Source organism: Anomaloglossus baeobatrachus, chromosome 8, assembly GCF_048569485.1.
Source record: "Anomaloglossus baeobatrachus isolate aAnoBae1 chromosome 8, aAnoBae1.hap1, whole genome shotgun sequence".
NCBI lineage: Eukaryota > Metazoa > Chordata > Amphibia > Anura > Aromobatidae > Anomaloglossus > Anomaloglossus baeobatrachus.
In genome coordinates, this window is record NC_134360.1 from 244,043,658 (window position 1) to 244,068,442 (window position 24,785).

General features: G+C 43.8%; 1 protein-coding gene across 20 annotated transcripts in view; it reads left to right on the forward strand.

Moving 5' to 3' along the window:
* PTPRF (protein tyrosine phosphatase receptor type F) overlaps positions 1 to 24,785 on the forward strand; it is a 1,173,234-nt gene that overhangs the window by 1,016,722 nt on the left and 131,727 nt on the right. For all 20 annotated transcript variants that reach the window (XM_075320465.1, XM_075320466.1, XM_075320464.1 and 17 more), the window contains one exon: positions 2,015 to 2,156. In XM_075320465.1, the coding sequence (XP_075176580.1) occupies positions 2,015 to 2,156 (142 nt within the window). The remainder of the gene's footprint in view (positions 1 to 2,014; positions 2,157 to 24,785) is intronic.

Sequence of the window (24,785 nt, forward strand, 5' to 3'; positions counted from 1 at the left end):
TATTTTTTAAAACTTTTTTTTTACTTTTTTTTTTTATTTTACTAGTCCCCCTAGGGGGCTATAGCGATCAGCAATCCGATTGCTGATCGCTATCTGCTGATCACAGCTATACCGCTGTAATCAGCAGATTCAGTCACTTTGGTTTTCCCTCTGCTCTCGGCCGAGGGAAAATGAAAGTGAAACATCGTAGCAGCAGGCGTCATCACATGACCCTGTGCTACGATGGCAACCACCGATAGTCACGTGATAACACACGTGACTTCCGGTGGGGGCGGCGGTGATTAACAAACATGGCCGCGCGCATTTAAATCTTGCTGCCAGACTTTGGCAGCAAGATTTAAGGGGTTAATGGCCGCGGGTGGAAGCGATTCCACCCGCGGCTAGTAGGCACACATGTCAGCTGTTGAAAACAGCTGATATGTGTGCCGATCCACGCCGCCTGCCCGCGGCAGGGGGCGGGGCTTAACCCGACACGATCCTGGACGGATAGATCCGTCCAAGGTCGTGAAGGGGTTAAGGGGGAGGTTCGTTTGGCGTCACAGCGACGTCACTGAGCGGCCGCCCAATAGCAGAGGAGGGTTGGAGATGAGCGTCCGGAACATGCCACCCACCTCCTTCCTACCTCATTGCCGGTGGACGCAGGTAAGGAGATGTTCGTCGTTCCTGTGGTGTCACACATAGCGATGTGTGATGCCGCAGAAACGAGGAACAACCAGCGGCATGCATCACCAACGACATGAAAAGCAGCGACGTGTCAACGATCAACGATTTTTTACATGTTTGCGATTGTTGATCGTCGCTCCTTTTAGTCACACACAACGATATCGCTAATAACACCGGATGTGCATCACGAACACAGTGACCCCAACGATATATCATTAGCGATGTCGCAGCGTGTAAAGCACCCTTTACTCTTGTCAAGGTTCACTTTTGCAGTCTTTCAATAAATCTATTGCATTTGTATTCTCTCCCTATTTCCTTTGTGTGCTGGGGTTTTATCTATTGATCATCTCCTAGAGATAAACCATCAGTGTTAAAGTCCCAGGCAACCCCTTTAACAATATAATCTGTGTAATAAAAAAATGAAACTTACCATAGTGCCACCATCAATCTCTCCTCAGAAGGAACAGCACCCCAAAAGGTGTAATTTTACGAGGAAATTTGAGAGACAAGTCATTGGTGGAGGTTTTCAAATGAAGGTGATGCTTGTCCTCACATGAAGCCGGTCTGGATGCTGGCGAAGTTGAGCAAACAGCAGATTATAAGCGCGATACATAGGCTTTATAGGTAAGAGGATGAACCCAAAACTGAGGACGGGGCCCAGCATCACTTGATCATCTCCTCCGTCTTCGATAACTCAGCAGGGTGAATGTAAAATAGACTGAGGGCAGCTTATTGCCCCAACCGATAGTAAACCACCTACAAACGCCAACCCCTACGATGCAAGAAGACCATGTAGAGATCCAAATTACCTTTTTTATAGTAGTCTATTTTGGATTTTTTGGGGGATTTTTGGGATTTTTAATGCAATACTACCTTGCTTGGTATATTAAATACTATATAACAATGGAAAAGTAGAATTCAGGGATGAAACAAATTTATATAAAAATCTGTGTAGCGTTTAGGAAACACCCCCATTAACCCAAAATTCAATAGTAATGGAAATAAAAGTATACATCAAGAATGTGACGAGGTTTATAGACAATATTTTGGACATACATGCTTGACGCATTACATAAAAAGCATGCTATTTTGGTATTTATTCCCATGGAAAAAAAAATATATGTCTATACGCACACTGATCAGTATGAACGCCGCAGCGTGGACCTAACCTAGCTGAGCTTGACCTGCTGTATTCAGGATTACAGAAAATAGGTGCTGCCACCAGTGGTGAAGAGGAGTACTGCAATTACCTTTTTGTAAACATTTTTTAAAAAAAATATCTCAAAAAAATTAGATTTTTTTTTTTCTATTTTACCATGGATCATCTGACATGTATTTTTCTGTTCTTTAGGTTATAGAGTTTGATGATGGATCAGGGTCTGTTCTTCGAATACAACCCCTCCGGGTTCACAGGGATGAAGCAATATACGAGTGTACAGCAACCAACAGCGTGGGGGAAATAAACAGCAACGCCAAACTGACTGTTCTAGAAGGTAGGACACAGCAGCCGACAATCAATTTATAGTATTGTATATAAAGCTGGTTTAAAATGTCATTTTTTTTATCACTGATTCATTGACTTTAATGGGGTCTGTTTGGGATTTCCATAATTTTCATGTAAATAATGGCGTACTATGTGCATACTCTGTGTGCCATGAAAAATGATGCAAACAACTAAACCTCAATCTATACCCATAATCAGTGTAGGGTCATAAATGCAAACACAATTTGGGCAAATTGTGTTTCCATCAAAAATGATGGGACCCTCAATGAGTACATGGACGAAACCTCTATTAATTTGCAATGAATTTGGTCGCAATTTGCAAAATATCTTTTTACAGGTTTTATTAATGGACTAGCAAGTGATAAACCATGCAAAGAAAAGCAACCACAGGCGGGGCCGTACACGGAGAAGTCAGAACTCTTAACTTTATCATAAACTTTACACTCGGTGGCCAAGAAATAATTTGTCATTGCTCCACTGTCTATAGACCAGCAATGCAAGGTTACCTGTCGGTTACATATTTAGCATAGTCTTTACCGAAGGTTAAGGGCATGGTAGGTCTCTTCTCGGTAATCATTCTTCACCAGTCCAGAACAGTGTCCTATTGAATCGGCTGCGTCCTTGTGCTCTCAGGCTCTGCCATGTGTGACAAATCGCTGCTTCTTTCCAGGATCACTAGAGGGATTATATCAGCGATGCTCACATTGATCCCACAGCTTGCTCCTTGCCCTCTCCAAAAACCTGCTCACATACCTTCCTCTCACACTAGAGAAAATAATGTTTTAAATCCCAAGGAGAAATCCTTATAAATCCTTATTATTTATTTATTATGCTTTGCTTATATAGCACCATCATATTCCGTAGCGCTTTATTGACATCATCATCAATCTACATTCCCTAAATGTAGGTGTTTGGAGTGTGGGAGGAAACCCACGCAAACACAGGGAGAACATACAAACTCCTTGCAGATATTGTCCTTGGTGGGATTGAACCACGGACCCCAGAGCTGCAAAGCAGCAAATCATCCTTGTATATCTCTAATGTTATGACCATGAAGAAACACTCAGAAACAAAGGCCCTGATTCATTTTTCACTGAGTTTTTACTCTTTTGGTCCTTTGGTCTTTTGGTTTTTTTTTTTATTTTGTGTGACCAAAGGACATCTACTTCTTTGCTTTTCTGTGACTCTTGCAGTCTCTCTGTATCTCTATACAACCTGCTGGTGACACTTGAAGCTCTGTGGCCACTTCCATCTGAGAACATCCTGCTTGAAGCCTCACAATGGCGCGGTGCTGCTGATCAATTGTTAGGTGTCTTGGTCTCGTAATGTCAAAATACAAACTGCGCTGATGTGGAGGACTGTTTAACTCCAATTCTAATTGAAACCAAAAAAAATGTATTGGGCAATTCATGGATCAAACACCTGTTGTGAATTTTGCCATTAAGCTCCTTGCTAGAGAACAGCAAGTTGTGCAAAAAGTCCTGAAACATTGAACAGTTGGACATGTGTAGTCAAGAGTTTAACCCCTTAACGACCACGGGCCGTAAAATTACGTCCTAGCAGTCATAATGCTACTGCCCGCGGTCTGCTGGCGGCAGCATGCCGCGATCGGCACACATCTCAGCTGATTTTCACAGCTGAGATGTGTGCCTGCTAGGCACGAGCAGAATCGTTATCTGCTCGTGCCGTTTAACCCCTTAAATGGCGCTGTCAATATGTGACGTGACAGCGCCATTATAAGCGCGATCGCGGTAAACTTTTACTTACCGCCCGATACCGGAAGTCACGTGACGCAGATACGCTCTCTTTCTCTTTTGCTGTGCCGCTGGCACAGCGAAAGTGAAAGCAATTCATGTGTAGTACAGGAGTCATCACATGACCCTGTGCTACCATGACAACTAACGGAAGTCACGTGATCGCGTCACGTGACTTCCGTTAGTTGTCATGGTAGCACAGGGTCATGTGATGACTCCTGTACTAACAATGAATTGCTTTCACTTTCGCTGTGCCAACGGCACAGCAAAAGAGAAAGAGAGCGTACCTGCTGTTTACAGCTGTATAGCTGTGATCAGCAGATAGTGCAGAGCGATCGTAATTCTGATCGCAATAGCCCCCTAGGGGGACTAGTAAAATAAAAAAAAAAAGTTAAAAAAAAGTTTTAAAAAATTAAAAAAAAAACAAAAGAACCTAAAAGTTCAAATCACCCCCCATTCGCCCCATTGAAAATTAAAGGGTTAAAAAAATAAAAAATATACACACATTTGGTATCGCCGCCTTCAGAAACGCCCCATCTATCAAAATATAAAATCAATTAATCTGATCAGTATACGGCGTAGCGGCAAAAAAATTCCAAACGCCAAAACGACGTTTTTTTGTCGCCACAACTTTTGCGCAAAATGCTATAAGAGGCGATCAAAACGTAGCATCTGCGCAAAAATGGTACCGTTAAAAACGTCAGCTCGAGACGCAAAAAATAAGCTGTCACTGAGCAATAGATCCCGAAAAATGAGAACACTACGAGTCACGGAATATGGCGTAAAACGTGCGCCACTTTTTTTGATCAAACTTCCGGTTTTTTTTTTTTTAACCTCTTATATAAAAGTAAACCTATACATGTTTGGTGTCTACGAACTCGCACTGACCTGAGGCATCACACCCACACATCAATTTTACCATATAGTGAACACAGTGAGTAAAATATCTCAAAAACAATAGTGCTATCGCTCTTTTTTTGCAATTTTTCTACATTTGGAATTTTTTTGCCATTTTCCAGTACACTATATGGTAAAACTTATGGTTTCATTTAAAAGTACAGCTCGTTGCGCAAAAAATGAGCCCTCACATGACCATATTGACTGAAAATTAAAAAAGTTACGTCTCTCAGAAAAAGAATGGCGAAAAAAAAAAAACGGAAAGTGAAAAATCGGCCGGTCGTGAAGGGAGTTAAAGAAGGTCACATTAAGTTCTCCTGCATTTTAGGGTCATCCTGAAATTCCACCTGAAAGCCAAATATCCCTAACATTTTTGTTAGTGCTGTATATTCAACCCAGCCATAAATGTTCAATAGCGGCAGACGAAAGACTTAAGGCCCAGTCACACCAAACAACTTACCAGCGATCCCAACAACGATACAACCTGATAGGGATCGCTGGTAAGTTGCTAGGAGGTCGCTGGTGAGGTATCACACTAAGCGACGCTCCAGCGATCCCACCAGCAACCTGACCTGGCAGGGATCGCTGGAGCGTCGCTACACGTGGAAGCATGCTGCGCTTGGTAACTAAGGTAAATATCAGGTAACCAACCCGATATTTACCTTGGTTACCAGCGCACACCGCTTAGCGCTGGCTCCCTGCACACCTAGCCACAGTACACATCGGGTTAATTACCCGATGTGTACTCTGCTACGTGTGCAGGCAGCAGGGAGCCGGCTTCTGCGGACGCTGGTAACCACGGTAAACATCGGGTAACCAAGAAGCCCTTACCTTAGTTACCCGATATTTACCTTCGTTACCAGCGTCCGCCGCTCTCACACTGCTAGTGCCGGCTCCTGTTCCCTGCACTCCTAGCCACAGTACACATCGGGTTAATTACCCGATGTGTACTCCAGCTACGTGTGCAGAGAGCCGGCACTGACATCTGAGAGCAGCGGACGCTGGTAACGATGGCAAATATCGGGTAACCAAGGTAAGGGCTTCTTGGTTACCCGCTGTTTACATTGGTTACCAGCGTCCGCAGAAGCCGGCTCCTGCTGCCTGCACATTCAGTTGTTGCTCTGTCGCTGTCACACACAGCGATCTGTGCTTCACAGCGGGACAGCAACAACTAAAAAATGGCCCAGGACATTCAGCAACAACCAGCGACCTCACAGCAGGGGCCAGGTTGTTGCTGGATGTCACACACAGCGACATCGCTAGCTAGTTGTGCCTCAGCAGCGATGTTGCTAGCGATGTTGCTTAGTGTGACGGTACCTTAACATTCTTTGTGGGAGCTTGATTTTATGGAAATATGTTTTGCAGAATAGTGCCGGGTCTTCTGTGTAATCTCTGCTCATATTGTGGAGTCGTCAGGAGCCCGAACCTTCCCGGAGACCTGCGGTGTTCATGCAGCATTATCTTGCTCTGTAGATTCTAATCTTCCTGGGACTGAGCTTCGGTTACTCAGCCTATGTGATACATTTATCCTGCGTGCATTATGTATACACCCCGCAACATTCTACTTACCATATGCACGCGTGGTTTGAAATGTAAACACCAGTGATTATCTGCCACCAGCAGAGATAGGGGGGTGGGCGAGGACTGTGCTGGAAAGACCTCAACCGTGCATGGAGGCTCAGACGTGAATGGTTTAGCTACGTTCTGCTGGGAGCTGAGGATTAATAAGAATCTGAGGCGAATAAATTGTTTTAAAATCTGGTGACCTCACTACTATGGTGGTCATCAGTATGTAGTCTATTTTCAAGAGACATTTGATGACCCTTGTATAAGGAATTGGTGTACTGGAACAGGAGCAACTTCAATCTTCCCTGGAGGTCTGCAGTGGCTGCAACAACTAAACTGGTTATCACGGCGGCGATTGTACAGATACTTTACATGGTAAATGCTAGAATTGAAAAACAATTGGAATTTTAGATTTTTCATTCTCTCAAGGCCAAGGAGGAAATTGTGGAGGTCAAACAGTGGCTCAGTGGTTAGCTCTATTAGTCAGTGACGTAAGTTGAAGCCCATGCGCCCCAATGCAAAAGCTTCACCGGGACCCCCAATTATTGCAAGTCTTTAATAGCAATGGTCTTTTTATATAGGCCATAAGGACTTTTGGGGCCCCTGAGGCTCCAGGGCCCGGTTGCAATTGAAACCCTCGCACTTATTGTAGTTAATCCTCTGTCTATAGCACTGGGGTCCTGGGTTCAAATCCCACAGAGGACAACATCTGGCTTCCTTCCACACCACAAAGACATACCGATTGGTGAGGATGGGGATTGGGGAGGATGGAGATTGGGGATTGGGGAGGATGGGGATTGGGGAGGATGGGGATTGGGGAGGATGGGGATTGGGGAGGATGGGGATTGGGGAGGATGGGGATTGGGGAGGATGGAGATTGGGGAGGATGGGGATTGGGGAGGATGGGGATTGGGGAGGATGGGGATTGGGGAGGATGGGGATTGGGGAGGATGGGGATTGGGGAGGATGGGGATTGGGGAGGATGGAGATTGGGGAGGATGGAGATTGGGGAGGATGGAGATTGGGGAGGATGGAGGGAAGATGAGGATGGATGGAGATGGAGGGGGATGAGAATGGATGGGGGATGAGAATGGATTGAGGATAATGGAGGATGAGAATGGAGATGATGATGATGAGGATGGATAACCGATGATGAGGATGATTGATGTCTGACAATTTACAAAAAAGGTAATGGGGCAACAGAAAATGCAACCAGCCTGTGTCTTTCACATGAGATGGTCTTTGCAGTCTTTCATAGAAAATCGACAACACCAGTTCCTTTACATTAACTTCATTAACTTGGCCTCGATAGACCCATACATATTAGATTGACAGGTGCGGCCCACAGTCTTATAGTTATGGGGCCTCCCGACTCCCCACCCTGATAGGTGATTGTCAGAGGAGATAAGGATTGGACATGTCGGATTTTGGACTGCCGATCCTTTTGCTGCAGGAAGTCTGAGCGCTCGGCTGTGTACGAGTCAGTAGACGGCTCTGAAGTGTATGGGGGGCTCAGCCCCTGTCGCTTTCTCCTCTAATGCTGCTTCAGAAGGTGGCATCTTATGTGCACGTTTTAAGTAATTGAAAATTACTTCTCTCGTTGATAGAAAGAGGGCACGAGAGGGAGGGGAGGCCACTGAAACACCTCTGCTCCTTTCTTCTTCCTTTTCTCCTAGGCAGCTGATAAGCTGAATTATGCATGAGTCATATTGAGCATTTTCTGTCTTTTTCAATTATGACCTGAAGCAGTGAAGTAACAGACTCCGTTTGCTTGTCTGGCAGGGGGAGGGCACCATAAATGACCAAAAGAAGCTTTTTGTACTGTGGTCACAGCAAATTAAATGTCTTATTGAGAGCGAGCTTGGAAGAGGGCTTAGGCCTGATGTGCTGTGCATGTTAGCGGAGGGCAGAACCTGGAAATGCGGAGTCTCTGGAGGGACAATCACCCCTCCTGGAGTGCTGAGCCGGAGATCCTCGCACACCATGACATCTGCCCTCCACATTCAGCATATGCCAGTGCAGCAGATCCTGCATCATTTGGAGTGGAGCCAAGGAGCCTCATTACTGTAAACTACTCATACAAAAGCCTGAACAGGACCATTTAAAAAGCAATTCCACCACAAAAGAAAGCAACATTACTAATACTGAAAGATACATAGTCAAGGCATTTTTAGAAAATGTTATGTTTTGTTAAATTCAATCCATCAGTCTCCATCACACAAAAATGAGCACACATTTCATATACTTCCCCCCCCCCTGAAAAGAGCTAATTTCAGCCTCACAAATGTAGTTTTTTTTTTCCGCATTACTCATTGTCCTGACAAAAATACTATCCATTGTATCCATTATATAATTACAATAATACTGCCCCGTATGTGGAAAATACTACTATAATACTGCCCCCTATATACAAGAATATAACTACTATAATACTGCCCCTATGTATAAGAATATAACTAGTGTAATACTGCTCCCATATACAATAATATTACTACTATAATACCGCCCCCCTATGTAGAAAAATATAACAACTATAATACTGCCCCCTATGTAGAAAAATATAACTACTATAACACTGCTCCTATGTACAAGAATATAACTACTATAATACTGCTCCTATGTACAAGAATATAACTACTATAATACTGCCCCTATGTACAAGAATATAATTACTATAATACTGCCCCTATGTACAAGAATATAGCGACTATAATACTGCCCCTATGTACAAGAATATAACTACTATAATACTGCCCCTATGTACAAGAATATAACGACTATAATACTGCCCCTATGTACAAGAATATAACTACTATAATACTGGCCTCTATGTATAAGAATATAACTACTATAATACTGCTCCTATGTACAAGAATATAACTACTATAATACTGCTCCTATGTACAAGCATTAATATACTACTGCCTCCGGTACAAAAGAATACAACTACTATAATGCCTTTTTATGTATTGGAATACTTCTTCAATGATGCTGCTTTCTATCGACGGACACATACTTCTCTTATGAGCTCACTATGGGAAGGACAACGCTAAGCAATATTATCTGCCATGAAGATAATGGAGAAAATCACTAATAATCGGGGGTCTTTGTTACAGTGTGTCAGTGGGGTATTTTTGCGCGTTGGCTTGCTTCCTCCATTGTGAGAAAGCTGCAGTTAATTCCCGTTTTTTGTTTATTCTTATTTATTTCCGCCATTAGATTCTCTTCCCGTTTTACGGAGCCTGAGTAAGAGCCGTAGCCTGCGCGCGCCACATCGCACATTGTTCTGCCCATTGTTCGTGCCTTATACATTATTAATCATAATAATTGTAAATAAGATAAAGTGGATACACGTTTTCCATTCTGTAGCTACGAGGCATTAGAAATTGTGTTGGTTATAATGCATAGAGCCGATTTTCAAGAAGAACAATGCTTCAAATGTTCCAGCCATTTTTACTTTAACAAATCCCGTATTTGCCTACAAGGGAGAAAGGGAAAAATAATAATAATAATTTTCTCTCTGAAACTTTCCAATTTAATCACAAATTGCCCTCGTGGAATGCACTCATTACCTCGTCAGAAAACTCATTCCTGGCTCTGATTTACTATGTCTGTAAATAGGAAGAACAGTTACAAATATCATGTAGTCAGTAATAAGCCTTGTCTGTCTTATAAGAGCTCATCTGATTAGATCGTATATGTGTGGATAATCCGCGCCTCATTTCTAGACCTTTGTTTGCGAGGGTAAAGTCGCTTTCCTTTCTCAGGCGCCATTAGTCATGTACATACTGTTATATCGGCACCGCTCTGTTTTCTGCTCATATTTCTGGGCCCTTTAAGTGCTCACAAGCTGTCAAACTTTACAAACACAATTGACTGAGCAGCAACCTCTTGGATTATGAGTCTGTCAATCATACAACGTCTTCACGTCACCTGTATGTGGCAGAAATGTCACCTGCCATTTATATTCATAGCCCATGGATACTGACACTCACCCAGCGCCATCCAAAAAGAAGACTCCTGCCCTTTAAGATGTGCGAAGGTACAAGGGTGATCTGAATAGACACCCATGATGAGGTAGATAGTGATGATTGTTAAAGGGCTTCTTCCACAATAAATTGGTATCAAAGCAAATTTTTGAATTCTTCATTTTCCCCCCTCCTTTCCTGCTTCTGACCCACAATGTAGTTTGTTAAAGGGAATCTGTCAATTATTATTATTTTTATTATTATTATTATTATTATTATTTATTTATAGCGCACCATTGATTCTCTGTTGCTTTACACGAGAAAGGGATACATACAAAATACATATACAAGTTACAGTAGACAGACTGGTACAGAGGGAAGAAGACCCTGCCCTTGCGGGCTTAGAGTCTCTAGGATATTGGGGAGGAGACCGTAGGTGGGGTGTTGGTGGGGCGGCATTGCCGGCATGGTGGTGAGGCGGTAGAGTCATTGGTGATTTATAGGCATTTCTGAACAGATGAGTTTTCAAGTTCCATTTGAAGCTTGCAGGTGTAGCAGATAACCTGACGTGTTGAGGCAGCAAATTCCAGAGGACTGGGGATGCTCGGGAGAAGTCATGGAGGTGGTTGCATGAGGAGTGAATGAGAGAGGAGGAAAGAAGGAGATCTTGTGTTGGAGTGTAGCGGGAGATTAGTTCGTAGATATACGGAGGAGACAAATTATGGGCAGCTTTGTAGGTCAGTGTTAGTAGTTTCAATTGAAATTGTCTCTCCAGGAAAGGAGACAAACTCTAGCGGCACCTATTGGAAGTAGCAATCCTAAAAGTCAAAAGTGGCCTTTTAACAAGCCTTTTCATATGACCTAGGTTTTCTGCCAGATCAGAATCCCAATTTGCAGACCCGGTGTTTCGGGGTGATTGCCCCTCGTCAGTGCAAAATATGAGTGCCTGATCTTGCTTATGAGAAGCTATGTGGGGACCACGGGGGGGGAAGACTATTCTACTTACGGAGACCTGACAAACTAGTCTGGCTGCCAGTGAGGGGACTTATAGCTGCAATGCCCCTCTGGGAAATATTCAAATTGTCTCTCCAAGAAAGGAGACAAACTCTAGCGCCACCTATTGGAAGTAGCAATCCTAAAAGTCAAAAGTGGCCTTTTAACAAGTCTTTTTATATGACCTAGGATTTATGCCAGATCAGAATCCCAATTTGCAGACACGGTGTTTCGGGGTGATTGCCCCTCGTCAGTGCAAAGTATGGGTGTCTGATATGGCTTATGAGAAGCTTTGTACGGTGGAGGATTAGTAGCCAATGGAGGGATTTGGAGAGGGGAGAAGTGGGGTGGTGGTAAGGAGTAAGGTGAATCAGTCGGGCAGCAAAGTTAAGGATGGACTGGAGAGGGGAGAGCATGTAAGCAGGGAGGTCACAGCGGAGGATGTTGCAGTAATCGAGGCGGGAGATTGAGGGCATGCACTAGCATTTTCGTAGATTGAGAATTTAGGAAAGGACGGATTCTGGAAATATTTTTAGTTAAGGATGGCAGGAGGTGACGAGAGATTTGATGTATTGTATTAAGGACAAGGCAGAGTTGAGGGTCACTCCAAAGCAGCGAACTTTAGGTACTGGGGAGAGCGTGATGTTATTTATTGTAATAGATAGATCAGGTAGAGAATGTAGGTGACATGGAGGAAAGATGATCAGTTCAGTTTTGGCCACATTGAAGTTTAGGAAGCGAGAGGAGAAAAAGCATATGTCTGATAGACACTCCGGAATTCTGGACAGCAGAGAAGTGACACCTGGGCCAGAGCGGTAGATGGGAGTGTCATCAGTGTATAGGTGGTACTGGAAGCCATGGGACTTTGAGTTGTCCCAGGCCAAATGTATAGATGGAAAAAGGTAAGGGTCCCAGGATTGAGCCTTGAAGGACGCCAACAGAGAGGACGGGATGAAGAGGTTGTGTGGAAAGGTATGAAAAGATTCAAGAGAGGGCGAGGTCTCTGATACCAAGGGAAGAGAGGATCTGTAATAGGAGGGAGTAGTCAACCGTGTCAAAGCCTGAGGACAGGTCTAGAAGGAGGAGTATGGAGAAGTGACTGTTAGCTTTGGCAGTAAGCCATTAGTAATTTTGGTCAGGGAAATTTCAGTAGAGTGATGTGGACGGAAGCCGGATTGTAGGTTGTCAAAGAGAGATTGAGATGAGAGGTGGGAGGAAAGTTCAGCATGGAACGTCAGCTTACACAAACTCCCCATGCCAAACTCTCCACCTTGCTGGAAATATATTATAAAGTATTCTCCAGGTGGTATTTTATATATTGCAAAAATTAAATAAGATCTACCCAGAAAAATAATTTCTCTGGGGAAAACTGGAAACTTGGCACACATATATAGAGCTGTCCATCCCTTGGCAGGCTCTGGGCAGACACACAAGACCTCCTCTCAAGACCACTAATCCAAACATCCCTCTAACCCCCCCCCCCCCACCCCCCGGCTAATACTACTGTCCATCAGTCTTGGAAACATCCGAAATGAATTCAAACCCATCATAAGTCATATTCTGTGAACTATAAAGAATCTGATCGCGTCAAGGTGGAAACAAGAGCCTCCACCCAAGATAGAAGATCAAATAGAATTTCCCTACACAATGCGTTTGAACACAACTTCGCCCTAAGGGGAAAAAAGTACAAAGAATACAACCGAAATTGGCTCCCCTGGATCAAAACATTTACACAACTGCATATAAAAGAATCCATTGACTAGGACTAAAAACTTACCGTATGCCAGGGGTCGGGAACCTTTTTGGTGGAGAGAGCCATGAACGCCACATATTTAAAATTGTAATTCTGTGAGTGCCATACTCACCAGGGGGGAGCAGTGGTGGTGGAGCTGCTCAGAAGGTCCCAGGAGGCAGGGTAGGTGATGCTGCAGGCACGTAGGAGGGGGTATCAAGAGGGTGAGTGTGTGGCAGGTCAGCAATACTGCTGCGGGCTCGTGGGGCGTCACAGCTGCGGGCGCCATTGATCTGCCGGCGGGCTTCTTTGAATCTCCCGCTGTTGATGAGATCGACTTCAAGAAAATGGCCATGGCGCATGCGCAGATCAATGGGATGGAATTCAAGAAAATGGTTTTGGAGTCCTATATGCGCACGTGCTGCCTCCGCTGCCATTTTCTTGATGTCGATATCATCAACTACACTGAGCAACCCAGTAAAGAAACAAAAAAGTCCAGCTCACCCCAATATAAAGATGTGATCCTGAGACGGTGCACGGATGGAAGGCAAATCCACAGCATGTAGGTAAGTAATGAAAATCCAGCAACTGCGTCCAGTAAAATAAAAAACTTCGACTTTTATTTCAACAAGGTTAAAAGCGATAAAACCAATTCACATGAATGGAAAGGAAGACGCGTTTCGGACAGTGTATGTCCTTAGTCATCCATGACTAAGGACATACACTGTCCGAAACGCGTCTTCCTTTCCATTCATGTGAATTGGTTCTACTAAGCAACCCAGTATGTGACACATCGCTGGAATCAGGATCTCTGTCCCTACATTATGATGCTCTCAGATTAGGTGGCAAAAATCAGGTGACAGATTCCCTTTAAACTCTGTGTATAAGGGCCTGGAATCTCCTTTCCCCAGTGATGGTCACTTGTAATTTCTAGTTATATGCTCCTTGCCGGAATGGATCTCTGCACCTTGCCGGAATGGATCGCTGCCCCTTGCCGGAATGGATCTCTGCCCCTTGCCGGAATGGATCTCTGCCCCTTGCCGGAATGGATCTCTGCCCCTTGCCGGAATGGATCTCTGCACCTTGCCGGAATGGATCTCTGCCCCTTGCCGGAATGGATCTCTGCCCCTTGCCGGAATGGATCTCTGCACCTTGCCGGAATGGATCTCTGCCCCTTGCCGGAATGGATCTCTGCCCCTTGCCGGAATGGATCTCTGCCCCTTGCCGGAATGGATCTCTGCCCCTTGCCGGAATGGATCTCTGCCCCTTGCCGGAATGGATCTCTGCCCCTTGCCGGAATGGATCTCTGCCCCTTGCCGGAATGGATCTCTGCCCCTTGCCGGAATGGATCTCTGCCCCTTGCCGGAATGGATCTCTGCCCCTTGCCGGATTGGATCTCTGCCCCTTGCCGGATTGGATCTCTGCCCCTTGCCGGATTGGATCTCTGCCCCTTGCCGGATTGGATCTCTGCCCCTTGCCGGATTGGATCTCTGCCCCTTGCCGGATTGGATCTCTGCCCCTTGCCGGATTGAATCTCTGCCCCTTGCCGGAATGGATCTCTGCCCCTTGCCGGAATGGATCTCTGCCCCTTGCCGGAATGGATCTCTGCCCCTTGCCGGAATGGATCACTGCTCTCCATCCAATAATTTTGTGCTGAATTTGTATTTACAGCTGCAAATCTGAACAAGCAGAGATTCAGTGTAAAGTATGGTGGCATAATAGAGCAGCCAATTGCTCTGATCACACAGTGGGTTTTAGACCACCATAGACTTCAATAGACCGTGTATCTGAGCTGGAGTCACTGATCACCGCTGCCATTATAAAGCTTTTCTTATGCTGTGTTCATCCGAAAGACAAGATAATGTATAAATAACAAAAGAAAAAGTTCTGTTAATACAACGGAAGCATGGCTGCTAGGATCCGCAGCATATTCCTACCTACAGAACAACGGCAGCTAATAATTGTTTACCAGGACTTAGCGCTTTAATAGAAGATGCTTCATTTAATATAGGATACTTGCTGGCACTAATAAAGGAGGCGCTGGCTGCAGGACAGGTCCCTGCGGGATTCTGCTGCTTCACTGTGATAAATGGCTCTCATTACTTATTACTCTTTGCTTTCTTAATCTTAAATAATGCTATATCCGCTCACAACATTTTTGTCCATTGTGGCCTGCGTCTCGCTGTTTTCTCCCCACCTCAGTGGAAGAGGCAATGTCAAAATGCCTTGCCGACTCAATAAATATTGCATCCTCTTACTCCCCTTGATCTACATCCTGAATGTCTTCCTGAAAGAAACAGATTTGTCAATGATAAACGTCTGACAGTTACAAATGATGGTTGCAGGGAGGCTTGCCTGCAATATGTCCTTGCTCGGAGCCCTGTTCCTGCACAGTATGTGCTACCTGCCTCCCAGCCAGCGAGCGCCGAGATGGGGAGGGCCGGGGACGCTGAACCAGGACGTGTGACAGCTTCTTACTGCCACCGAGAAACATAGGGGGACAGAGACTGATGATGGAATCATAAAGGGCAGCAATTAATGGAAAAGAAAAAGATCTGAATAAGAGGAGGCCGATGGGGAGAAGAGACGCGTCTGTCCGTGATCAGGCGGCTACACAACAACCAAAACTCATTATTTCTGCACATTTTAGCCATGTATTGGATTGTGAACTTCCATACATTGAAACAATTTGTTACATCCTGAGTTACATTGCGTCCATAGTTCCTCCACAATCCAAAAAATGGTCCATCTGTATAGAAAGTAGAGGCGCCCGTTGTTTAAGAAAAAATATTAATAAATTGCTACTTTAACCGGATGCACTTTTGGGTCCACATTACAGATTCAGTGACCGGATCTCCCACAGTTCGCCATATCCTGGTAAACTGCATGAGGTCCGGGCATTGCGGCCGTAACACTGATGCTACTCATATTGGGTCAAAATGAGGCAATTATTTCCACCAACCTACTGCTTGAAGCATTTACAACCCTTAGGGCTAAAAACACCTAACGCTGTGGGATCCTTGGTTTTCTGCTGCAGGTTGACGTTATGGACTGTCACTATTATTTCCAGCCTCGGATGCAGCATTACTGATGACAGTCACGCTGCTTTTAAAGTATCGATGGCTGTATTTAAATTCACCATTCATATATTTCCACATAACTCTTTGCCTCTTACTCCTGTTCATCCGGAACCACCAAGTTCATGTATAGAGTAAATCACAAAAGTGAGAACACCCCTCAGGTTTGTGTAAATATTCTCTTATCTCTTTTCATGGGTCAACACTGAAGATCTGACTCTGTGATACAATGTACAGTGTCAGTGTGCAGCCTGTATACATTTGGTGTCCTCTAAATGATTCAACACACATCCATTAATGTCTAAACCACTGGCAACAAAAGTGAGTACACTCAAGTGAAAATGGCCAAATTGTACCCAATTAGCCATTTTCCCTCCCCAATTTCATGTGAATCATTAGTGTTACAAGGTCTCAGGTGTGAATGGGGAGCAGGGGCGTTACGTTTGGTGTTATCCCTCACACACTCTCTCATACTGGTCACTGGAAGTTCATTATGGCATCTCATGGCAAAGAATTCTCTGAGAATCTGAAAAAGAGGATTGTTGCTCTACGTAAAGATGGCCGAGGCTATTGAAAGATTGTCACCATCCTGACACTGAGCTGCAGCATGGTGGCCAAGACCATATAGTGGTTTAACAAGACAGGTTCCATTCAGAATAGGCCTTGCAATTATTGACCAAAGAAGCTGGAGTGCACGTGCTCGGCATCATATCCAGAGTTTGGCTTTTCAGAATAGATGTACGAGTGCCGCCAGCATTACTGCAGAGGTCATGGGGGGGGACCTGTCAGTGCTCAAACCATACGCCGCACACTGCAGAGGTTGCAGAGGTGGGGGGGTCCGCCTGTCAGTGCTCAGACCATATGCCGCATACTGCAGAGGTTACAGGCGTGGGGGGTCCTCCTTTCAGTGCTCAGACCATATGCCGCACACTGAATCACATTGCTCTGCATGGCTGTTATCACAGAAGGAAGCCCTTTCTAAAGATGATGCACAAGAAAACCCTCAAACCGTTAGCTGAATACATTCAGACTATAAGGACATGGAATACTGGAACCATCCTGTGGTCTGATGAGACTAAAATAAACTTATTTGGTTCCACTGGTGTTAAGAGTGTGTGGCGGCTCCAGGTTAGGAGCACAAAAACAAGTGTGTCCTGCCTACAGTCAGGCATGGTGGTGGGAGTGTTGTGGTTTGGGGTTGCATTAGCGCTGCAGGCTGTGGGGCTCCTACAGTTCATTGATGGAGCCATGAAGCCAACTGTGGTATACTGAAGCAGAGCATGATCTCCTCCTTTCATATTCCAATATGATAACGACCCCAAACACCTCTAAGACGACCACTGCTTTTTAATGAAACTGAGGGTAAAGGTGCTGGACTGGGCAAGCATTTCCAGACAGAAAGCCTATGACGCATCTATGGGGCCTCCTCAAACGGAAGGTGGAGGAGCTCAATGTCTCTAACGTCCACCAGCTCCGTGATGTCATCATGGAGGATGGAAGAGGATCCCGCGGCTTCTGTGAAGCTCTTGTGACCTCCACGCCCAAGAGGATTAAGACAGTGCTGGATAATTATGGTTTCCACACAAAATATTGACCCTTTGGGCACAATTTGGACATTTTCACTTATGGAGTGTACTCACTTTTGTTGCCAGTGGTTTAGACATTAATGGCCGTGTGATGAGCTAGTCAGAGGGCACCAAATTTACGCTGTTATACAAGCTGCACACTGACACTGTACATTGTATCACCGGGTCAGATCTTCAGTGTTGTCCCATAAAAAGATATACTAAAATATTTCCAAAAATCTGAGGGGTGTACTCACTTTTTGATATACTGTATAAGCCAAAAGTACAAAATTGCTCAGGCTGAGCAGGAGAGGAAGGGAGATTACGTTTGGTCGTCATAATGCCTATTTCAGTTCCAGTATAGATGAGGGCACACCTTGCGGCCCCCGAGTACCGCCATGTGGTTTTCCGAACAATACGGACCGTTTTCTAATGATAGCTAATGATTGTGTTTTGTCTGCAGGTTAAACCACGTCTCAGCTTCACAGTGAACGCTGCGCTCGTCTGTAACCTTTAGAATCTCATACAACAAAAGCAGGAACAGATAAAACTGCGAGAATTAATACAATGCTGGAAATGTAATCAGATGAAGTTCATGGAATTGTTTTATTCGTAGAGAAAAAAAAATTACTGTTCGGGAAAAAAAAAAATAATTTGAAGGTCAGGAATTCACCGAGAAGTGCAGAAATGAAATTGATATTAGTAAGAAACTTTTCTTATATATATATATATATAATATATATATAATATAATATATATATATATATATATATATATATATATATATATATATATATATATATATATATATAATTTTCTTCCCAAACTCGAGCGACTGATATAAAAGGAAAACATTCTGTCAGCGCTAATTACTGGCGGTATTAGAATATAAGCATGCGGAGATGAGAGGTACGCTTTTCGTTAGCCACCATGGCTAATTATCCCCGGCTCCAGCAAGCTGTTGACAGTCGAGGATAATAATCTCGGGGTGATTTACGTTGCTTCAGCTCGGTGGCAATTTATAACTGACCCTGGTCAATCTGAACCTCCGGCGTCCTGTCCGCTGTGACGATCGGCAGAGAACGAGGCCAAGATGGGGAGATTGGGTGGGGAGCTGACGGACACCGGACATGCTCTGCGCTGTGGGTTATATTGTGAGGCTGGGCTGCGTAAGCCATAAAGAATAAGCCAATTATACCCAGATCGCCAATGTTTTATTATATCGTTATTTTTTTAATTACATGACTACTGTTAGGCTATTTTGAAACAGATTATTCTGCTGCAAAAAAAAAAAAAAATGTTGACCAGAAAATAAAATCACGTTTTTGAGGGTTTTTTGCATGCATTTTTTATACGTTTTTCGTGGGGTTGTTTACCTATTCATTTGTATGAGTGAAAAACTCTGCAAAAACCTGAAAAAATTACATTATGCTTTCATGGTTCATGTCAGCGAGGAAAAACTGAGCATCAAGTGCATGAGATTAAAGAAATCTCCTACACTTTGCTGATACTGTAAACGCTTCTTTTTCCACGGCAAAAATATAGTGTGTGAACAAGCCCTTGTCATGTATGAAGTGATGCTATTCAGAGACATTGACTCTGCCCTTAGGCAGAAAACACACTAGCATATGGCATTCAATGTGAGAGCCTAGGATGCGATATGTTAATGACCCTCGGCTCCTGCTCTGCTGCATGCTTGGTTCTGGTATCATTATACTGTAATCTGACCTTGCTATCGGATCACAGCTGCAGAGGAGAGGGAGAGATTGATCTCTCTATCTCCTCCCTTGTCAGCCTATGCGTATATTGCACTGCACTCTGATGTCATCCGAGTGCAGTCGGTTTTACTTGCACCCATAGACTTGTATGGGTGCAAGTGACCCGAAACTTGCAGACAATTGCAGCGTGCTGCGATTTGTTTCCTCTGTCCGATTAGGGCTGAGGAAAAACTTGCAGATCTGAGCTGCATCATTGTCCTAAATGGAGCAGAGTAAAATGCAAGATTTTCTCACTGCAGTCTTGCGAGTCATATGTCAGTGTGACTCTGCCCTAAGACTACGTTCACACATTCCTTTTTTTTTTTTTTGCTGCATTTTATTCTACAGGCAAAACCTCCTTTCTTGGCAGTCAAGAAGTTGCTTATAAAAAGCAGGTTGTGCGGCGGTTTTTCCTGCATTTGTTTTGCTGCTTTATTTTTGCTCGGTTTTTGGTGGTGATTTATGTGTTATTTTTGTCTACAGTACATGTTTAAAAAAACAAAAATATATAGTTGCATTTTTTTTTTTTGCATTTTCTCATTGCCTTCTATGGTGAAAAAAGCTGCAAAAATGCTGAAAGAATTGACATGCTGCAGTTTTCAAAAAAGCAGCAGTTTTCCAATTCAGTCAGGAAAAAAAAGTAATTGTGCACATGAGATTACGGGAATCTCGTAGCTTTTGCTGATGTAAAAAAAAGTTTTTAATTTGCATAAAAAACTGCAAAAATCACAACTTGTGAACATGGCCTAAGGCTGTGTCCGCACTTTGCGTTTCCACCTGCGTTTTAGGTGCTTTTTAGGTCCGTTTTGAGCTGCAGCGTTTTCATGCCAAAAAGCATGCATTTTGATTTTCCAACAAAGTCTATGGAAAATGGGGATTTCTTGTCCGCACTTTGCGTTTCAAAACGCTGTGTTTAATTTGCATAATTTTTGGCAAAAACCATGCGTTCAAAGAAGCAGCATGTCAATTGTTTTTCCCATTTCTGCAGCGTTTTGATAACATTGAAGTCAATGAGAAGTAGTAAAAAGCAACAAACATCCAAATTCCAGCATTTTACCTGCTTTTTTGGTGCAGAAAACATGCGTTTTTGACTAACTAAACGCGTGCTTTTTGGACATCAAAATAAAGATTTGATATATCCCTTCACACACACACATAATCCGACAATTTAATTAATGAAAAATATAAATTTATTGCTATTTTACCGCTAAATAGTATATTACCGCTATAATTATATGAAATATAACTATTTTCTTTATTTTTTATTAAATTATATATGTTGTCCTTTTTTTTTCTTTTTTTTCATTATGTTTGACTGTTTAAACTTTATTTAGCAGTGTCTTTATGTTCAAAACGCATCTGTCAAGACGCTATTGAAAAGCATGTAAAAAGCACTAAAAACGCACCTAAAACGCGGTAAATACGCATGCGTGGTCAAAAGCATCTTTAAGCAAAATCAATTATTGCCAGAGGGTGCGTTTGGAACTGCAAGTAGGACGACGCAAAGTGCGGACACAGCCTTAGGCCTCACTCACAACTGCATATAAATACAACAAGTGCAATGCGATAAAAAAATCACATTGCACTCGCAGCAACAATGTTCAGTGAGGCTGCGCTGATCTGTGATTTTTCCTTTTCCTCAGCTGTATTCTGCCTGAGGAAGAAAATTGCAGTCTCCTGCGTATGGCCACGTTAAAAGGCCAGGACTCGCCAATTTAAGTCTATGGGTGCAATAAAATAAAAAATGACGTCACACGGATCATCAATACGCCGTCCGATTTTTACGAATCCATTACCATTCTGTAGCTCAGAACACTGTAAATGATTATATAATTGCCTTATTCTGTCTGTCTGTCTGTCTGTCTGTGTCTGTCTGTCTGTGTCTGTCTGTGTCTGTCTGTGTCTGTCTGTGTCTGTCTGTGTCTGTCTGTGTCTGTCTGTGTCTGTCTGTGTCTGTCTGTCTGTGTCTGTCTGTCTGTGTCTGTCTGTCTGTGTCTGTCTGTCTGTGTCTGTCTGTGTCTGTCTGTGTCTGTCTGTGTCTGTCTGTGTCTGTCTGTCTGTGTCTGTCTGTCTGTCTGTCTGTCTGTCTGTCTGTCTGTCTGTCTGTTGAACAGCTTTTTTTTTAAGCTGGGAAAACTAGTGCCTGCTCTTTTGGTATCTCACTGAACACCGCTAAAAAAAGACAACTTAGGAGGACAATTGGCGCAAACCAAGTGTAACAAACCCTCCCGTCTTGTTCAAGCCTCCCCACTAATGATCTGCCCTCTGTGTTAGCAAACCCTTGAGGGGAGACGGCAGAGTTTATTTTATCGCCATCGTTCACAATCTGCCATCAGCTCCACCTATTACATCAAGTTTATGGTGCTTGGTGCTGAGCGTCAGACTGCATCCCTCATCCTGAATGTGACGGGACAGCTGGGCCTGTATTAAACACCCCGTGACTTCACACTCTTTTTTTTTTTTTTTTTTTTATTTTATCATAAATTTTGCTTGATCTGACCGATTCTGTTTCCTGCCCACCAAATGCAGAATAATTATACGATTCACAGTCGCTATGATTTTTTTTTCCTATTACAAATACTAGTCTCGGCCTTCTACTTACTGCAAAAATACCCAGATGAACACAAGGAAAGGGTCAATGGTAGGAAAGTAATTGATAAATCTCTTCTGCTACTAGTAAATGCTATTCCTAAAGTTCTATTATACGCCCCCCCCAACAGTCATTACTTTTGTAGCACCTCCTTTTCCGGCAATTACAGCTGCAACTCGTTTTTGATAAGTCTCTATGAGCTTTCCACATTTTGCCCATTGCTCAAGGCAAAACTGCTCCAGCTCCTTCCAGTCTACACTGGTGCACAGCAATCTTCAGGTCTGACCACAGATTCTCAACTGGTTTAAGGTCTCAGCAGTGACTCGGCCGATCCAATACATTTAAACATTTCCCTTTTAAAACCAATCCAATGTTTCTTTAGCAGCAATGTTTGGGTCATTGTCTTGTTGGAAGGTGAACCTCCGTCCCAGTCTCAAATCACTGACAGACTGAAACAGGTTTTCCACAAGAATATATCTGTATTTCGCATAATCTTCACCTCAACTCAGAGCATTTTCCCTGCTACCAAAAAATATCCCCACAGCATGATGCTGCCACTACCATGTTTCACTGTAGGGATGGTGTTCTTAGGGTGATAAGTTGTATTGGTTTGGCTCCAGACATAGCGTTAACCTTGGTGGCGAAAAATTTGCCTGAGCCGAAGGAAACAACTGTTTTTCCAGGATAACCTTGTATGCGGCTTGATTCATACGTCCTTCGCAAATTTTAACCTGCCCAATTCCAGCCTTGCTGAAGCATCCCCAGATCATCACCAATCTTCCACCAAATTTCACAGTGGGTGCAAAACACTGTGGCTTGTATGCCTCTCCAGGTCTCCATCTAACCATTAGACAACCAGGTGTTGGGTAAAGCTGAAAATTAGGTAAAGAAAATTGAAATCCTTTGCGAAAGACGTATGAATCAAGCCAGATACAAGGTTATCATGAAAAAACAGTTGCTTCCTTCTGCTAGGGCAATATATTTATATATTCACATTAGTGATATTTTCAACATTTTGTAAACTCCTCCGGCTGACGGTAATGCAATGACAGAGCTGAAATCGCTGCAGCAGGCAGTAAAGCAACATACTTTTAGCTGTGAGACTTTGTTGTGCTGACATCTAGTGGTCAATATTAAAACAATCTTTTGCTTTTCTTATGGTTTGAAACCTCTTGAATCCGCACAACTGTAATGGCAAGGTAGACTGTGACTTGTAATCATCGTGTCTGTACTATAGAGTCTATCACTTCGTTCTTCTGTGACTCTGCACAGGCAGAATATAATTATGCAGTACTGGAGACCTCACCGAATTGTTTGCCTTATCCAGGCACATTGCTGTATTTCACAATCCTGTCACTTGGAGGGACTCGGAATAGGAAGATAAACTCATCCACGTCCTGCATCTCTTACATTTAAGACAAAGCTTTGTCTGCGCCGATACTATTGATCGGGCTCTTCCTATGACTCTGACAAGTTATGCAGTAACAGGGAGTGCAGCGCCAGCCACCAGTGTCATATTAATACTTCAGGGAACCAAAAACACTTAATAGAGGAAATGGAAGATGTTAAATTGGCTTAAATGTCAGGATATGAAGCAGACGGACTGGAGGAAAAGTAGTATATGGAATATAAAATGTTTGATCCTCCTATCACTGAACAACATTAGTAAACTAAGTGAAAGACCTGTTGATTGATGTAGGAATGGACCTGGCCACATAGATTGCAGTTACTGATGCGGGCGTGGACAGAGACCCCAAAGATTGCAGTTACTGATGCAGATGTGGATGGGGCCCCATAGATTGCAGTTACTGATGCAGATGTGGATGGGGCCCCATAGATTGCAGTTACTGATGCAGATGAGGACGGGGTCCCATAGATTGTAGTTAATGATGCAGATGTGGATGGGGCCCCATAGATTGTAGTTAATGATGCAGATGTGGATGGGGCCCCATAGATTGCAGTTACTGATGCAGATGAGGACGGGGTCCCATAGATTGCAGTTACTGATGCAGATGTGGATGGGGCCCCATAGATTGTAGTTAATGATGCAGATGTGGATGGGGCCCCATAGATTGCAGTTACTGATGCAGATGTGGACGGGGTCCCATAGTTTGTAGTTACTGATGCAGACGTGGACTGGGTACCATAGTTTGTAGTTACTGATGCAGACGTGGACCAGGCCCCATGGATTGCAGTTACTGATGCAGATGTGAACGGGGCCCTATAGATTGCAGTTACTGATGCAGACGTGGACCGTGCCCTATAGAATGTAGTTACTGATGCAGACGTGGACCGTGCCCCATAGATTGTAGTTACTGATGCAGACGTGGACCGTGCCCCATAGAATGTAGTTACTGATGCAGACGTGGACCGTGCCCCATAGATTGTAGTTACTGATGCAGACGTGGACCGTGCCCCATAGATTGTAGTTACTGATGCAGACGTGGACCGTGCCCCATAGATTGTAGTTACTGATGCAGACGTGGACCGTGCCCTATATATTGTAGTTACTGATGCAGACGTGGACCAGGCCTCATAGATTGCAGTTACTGATGCAGACGTGGACCGTGCCCCATAGATTGCAGTTACTGATGCAGACGTGGACCGTGCCCCATAGATTGTAGTTACTGATGCAGACGTGGACCGTGCCCCATAGATTGTAGTTACTGATGCAGACGTGGACCGTGCCCCATAGATTGTAGTTACTGATGCAGACGTG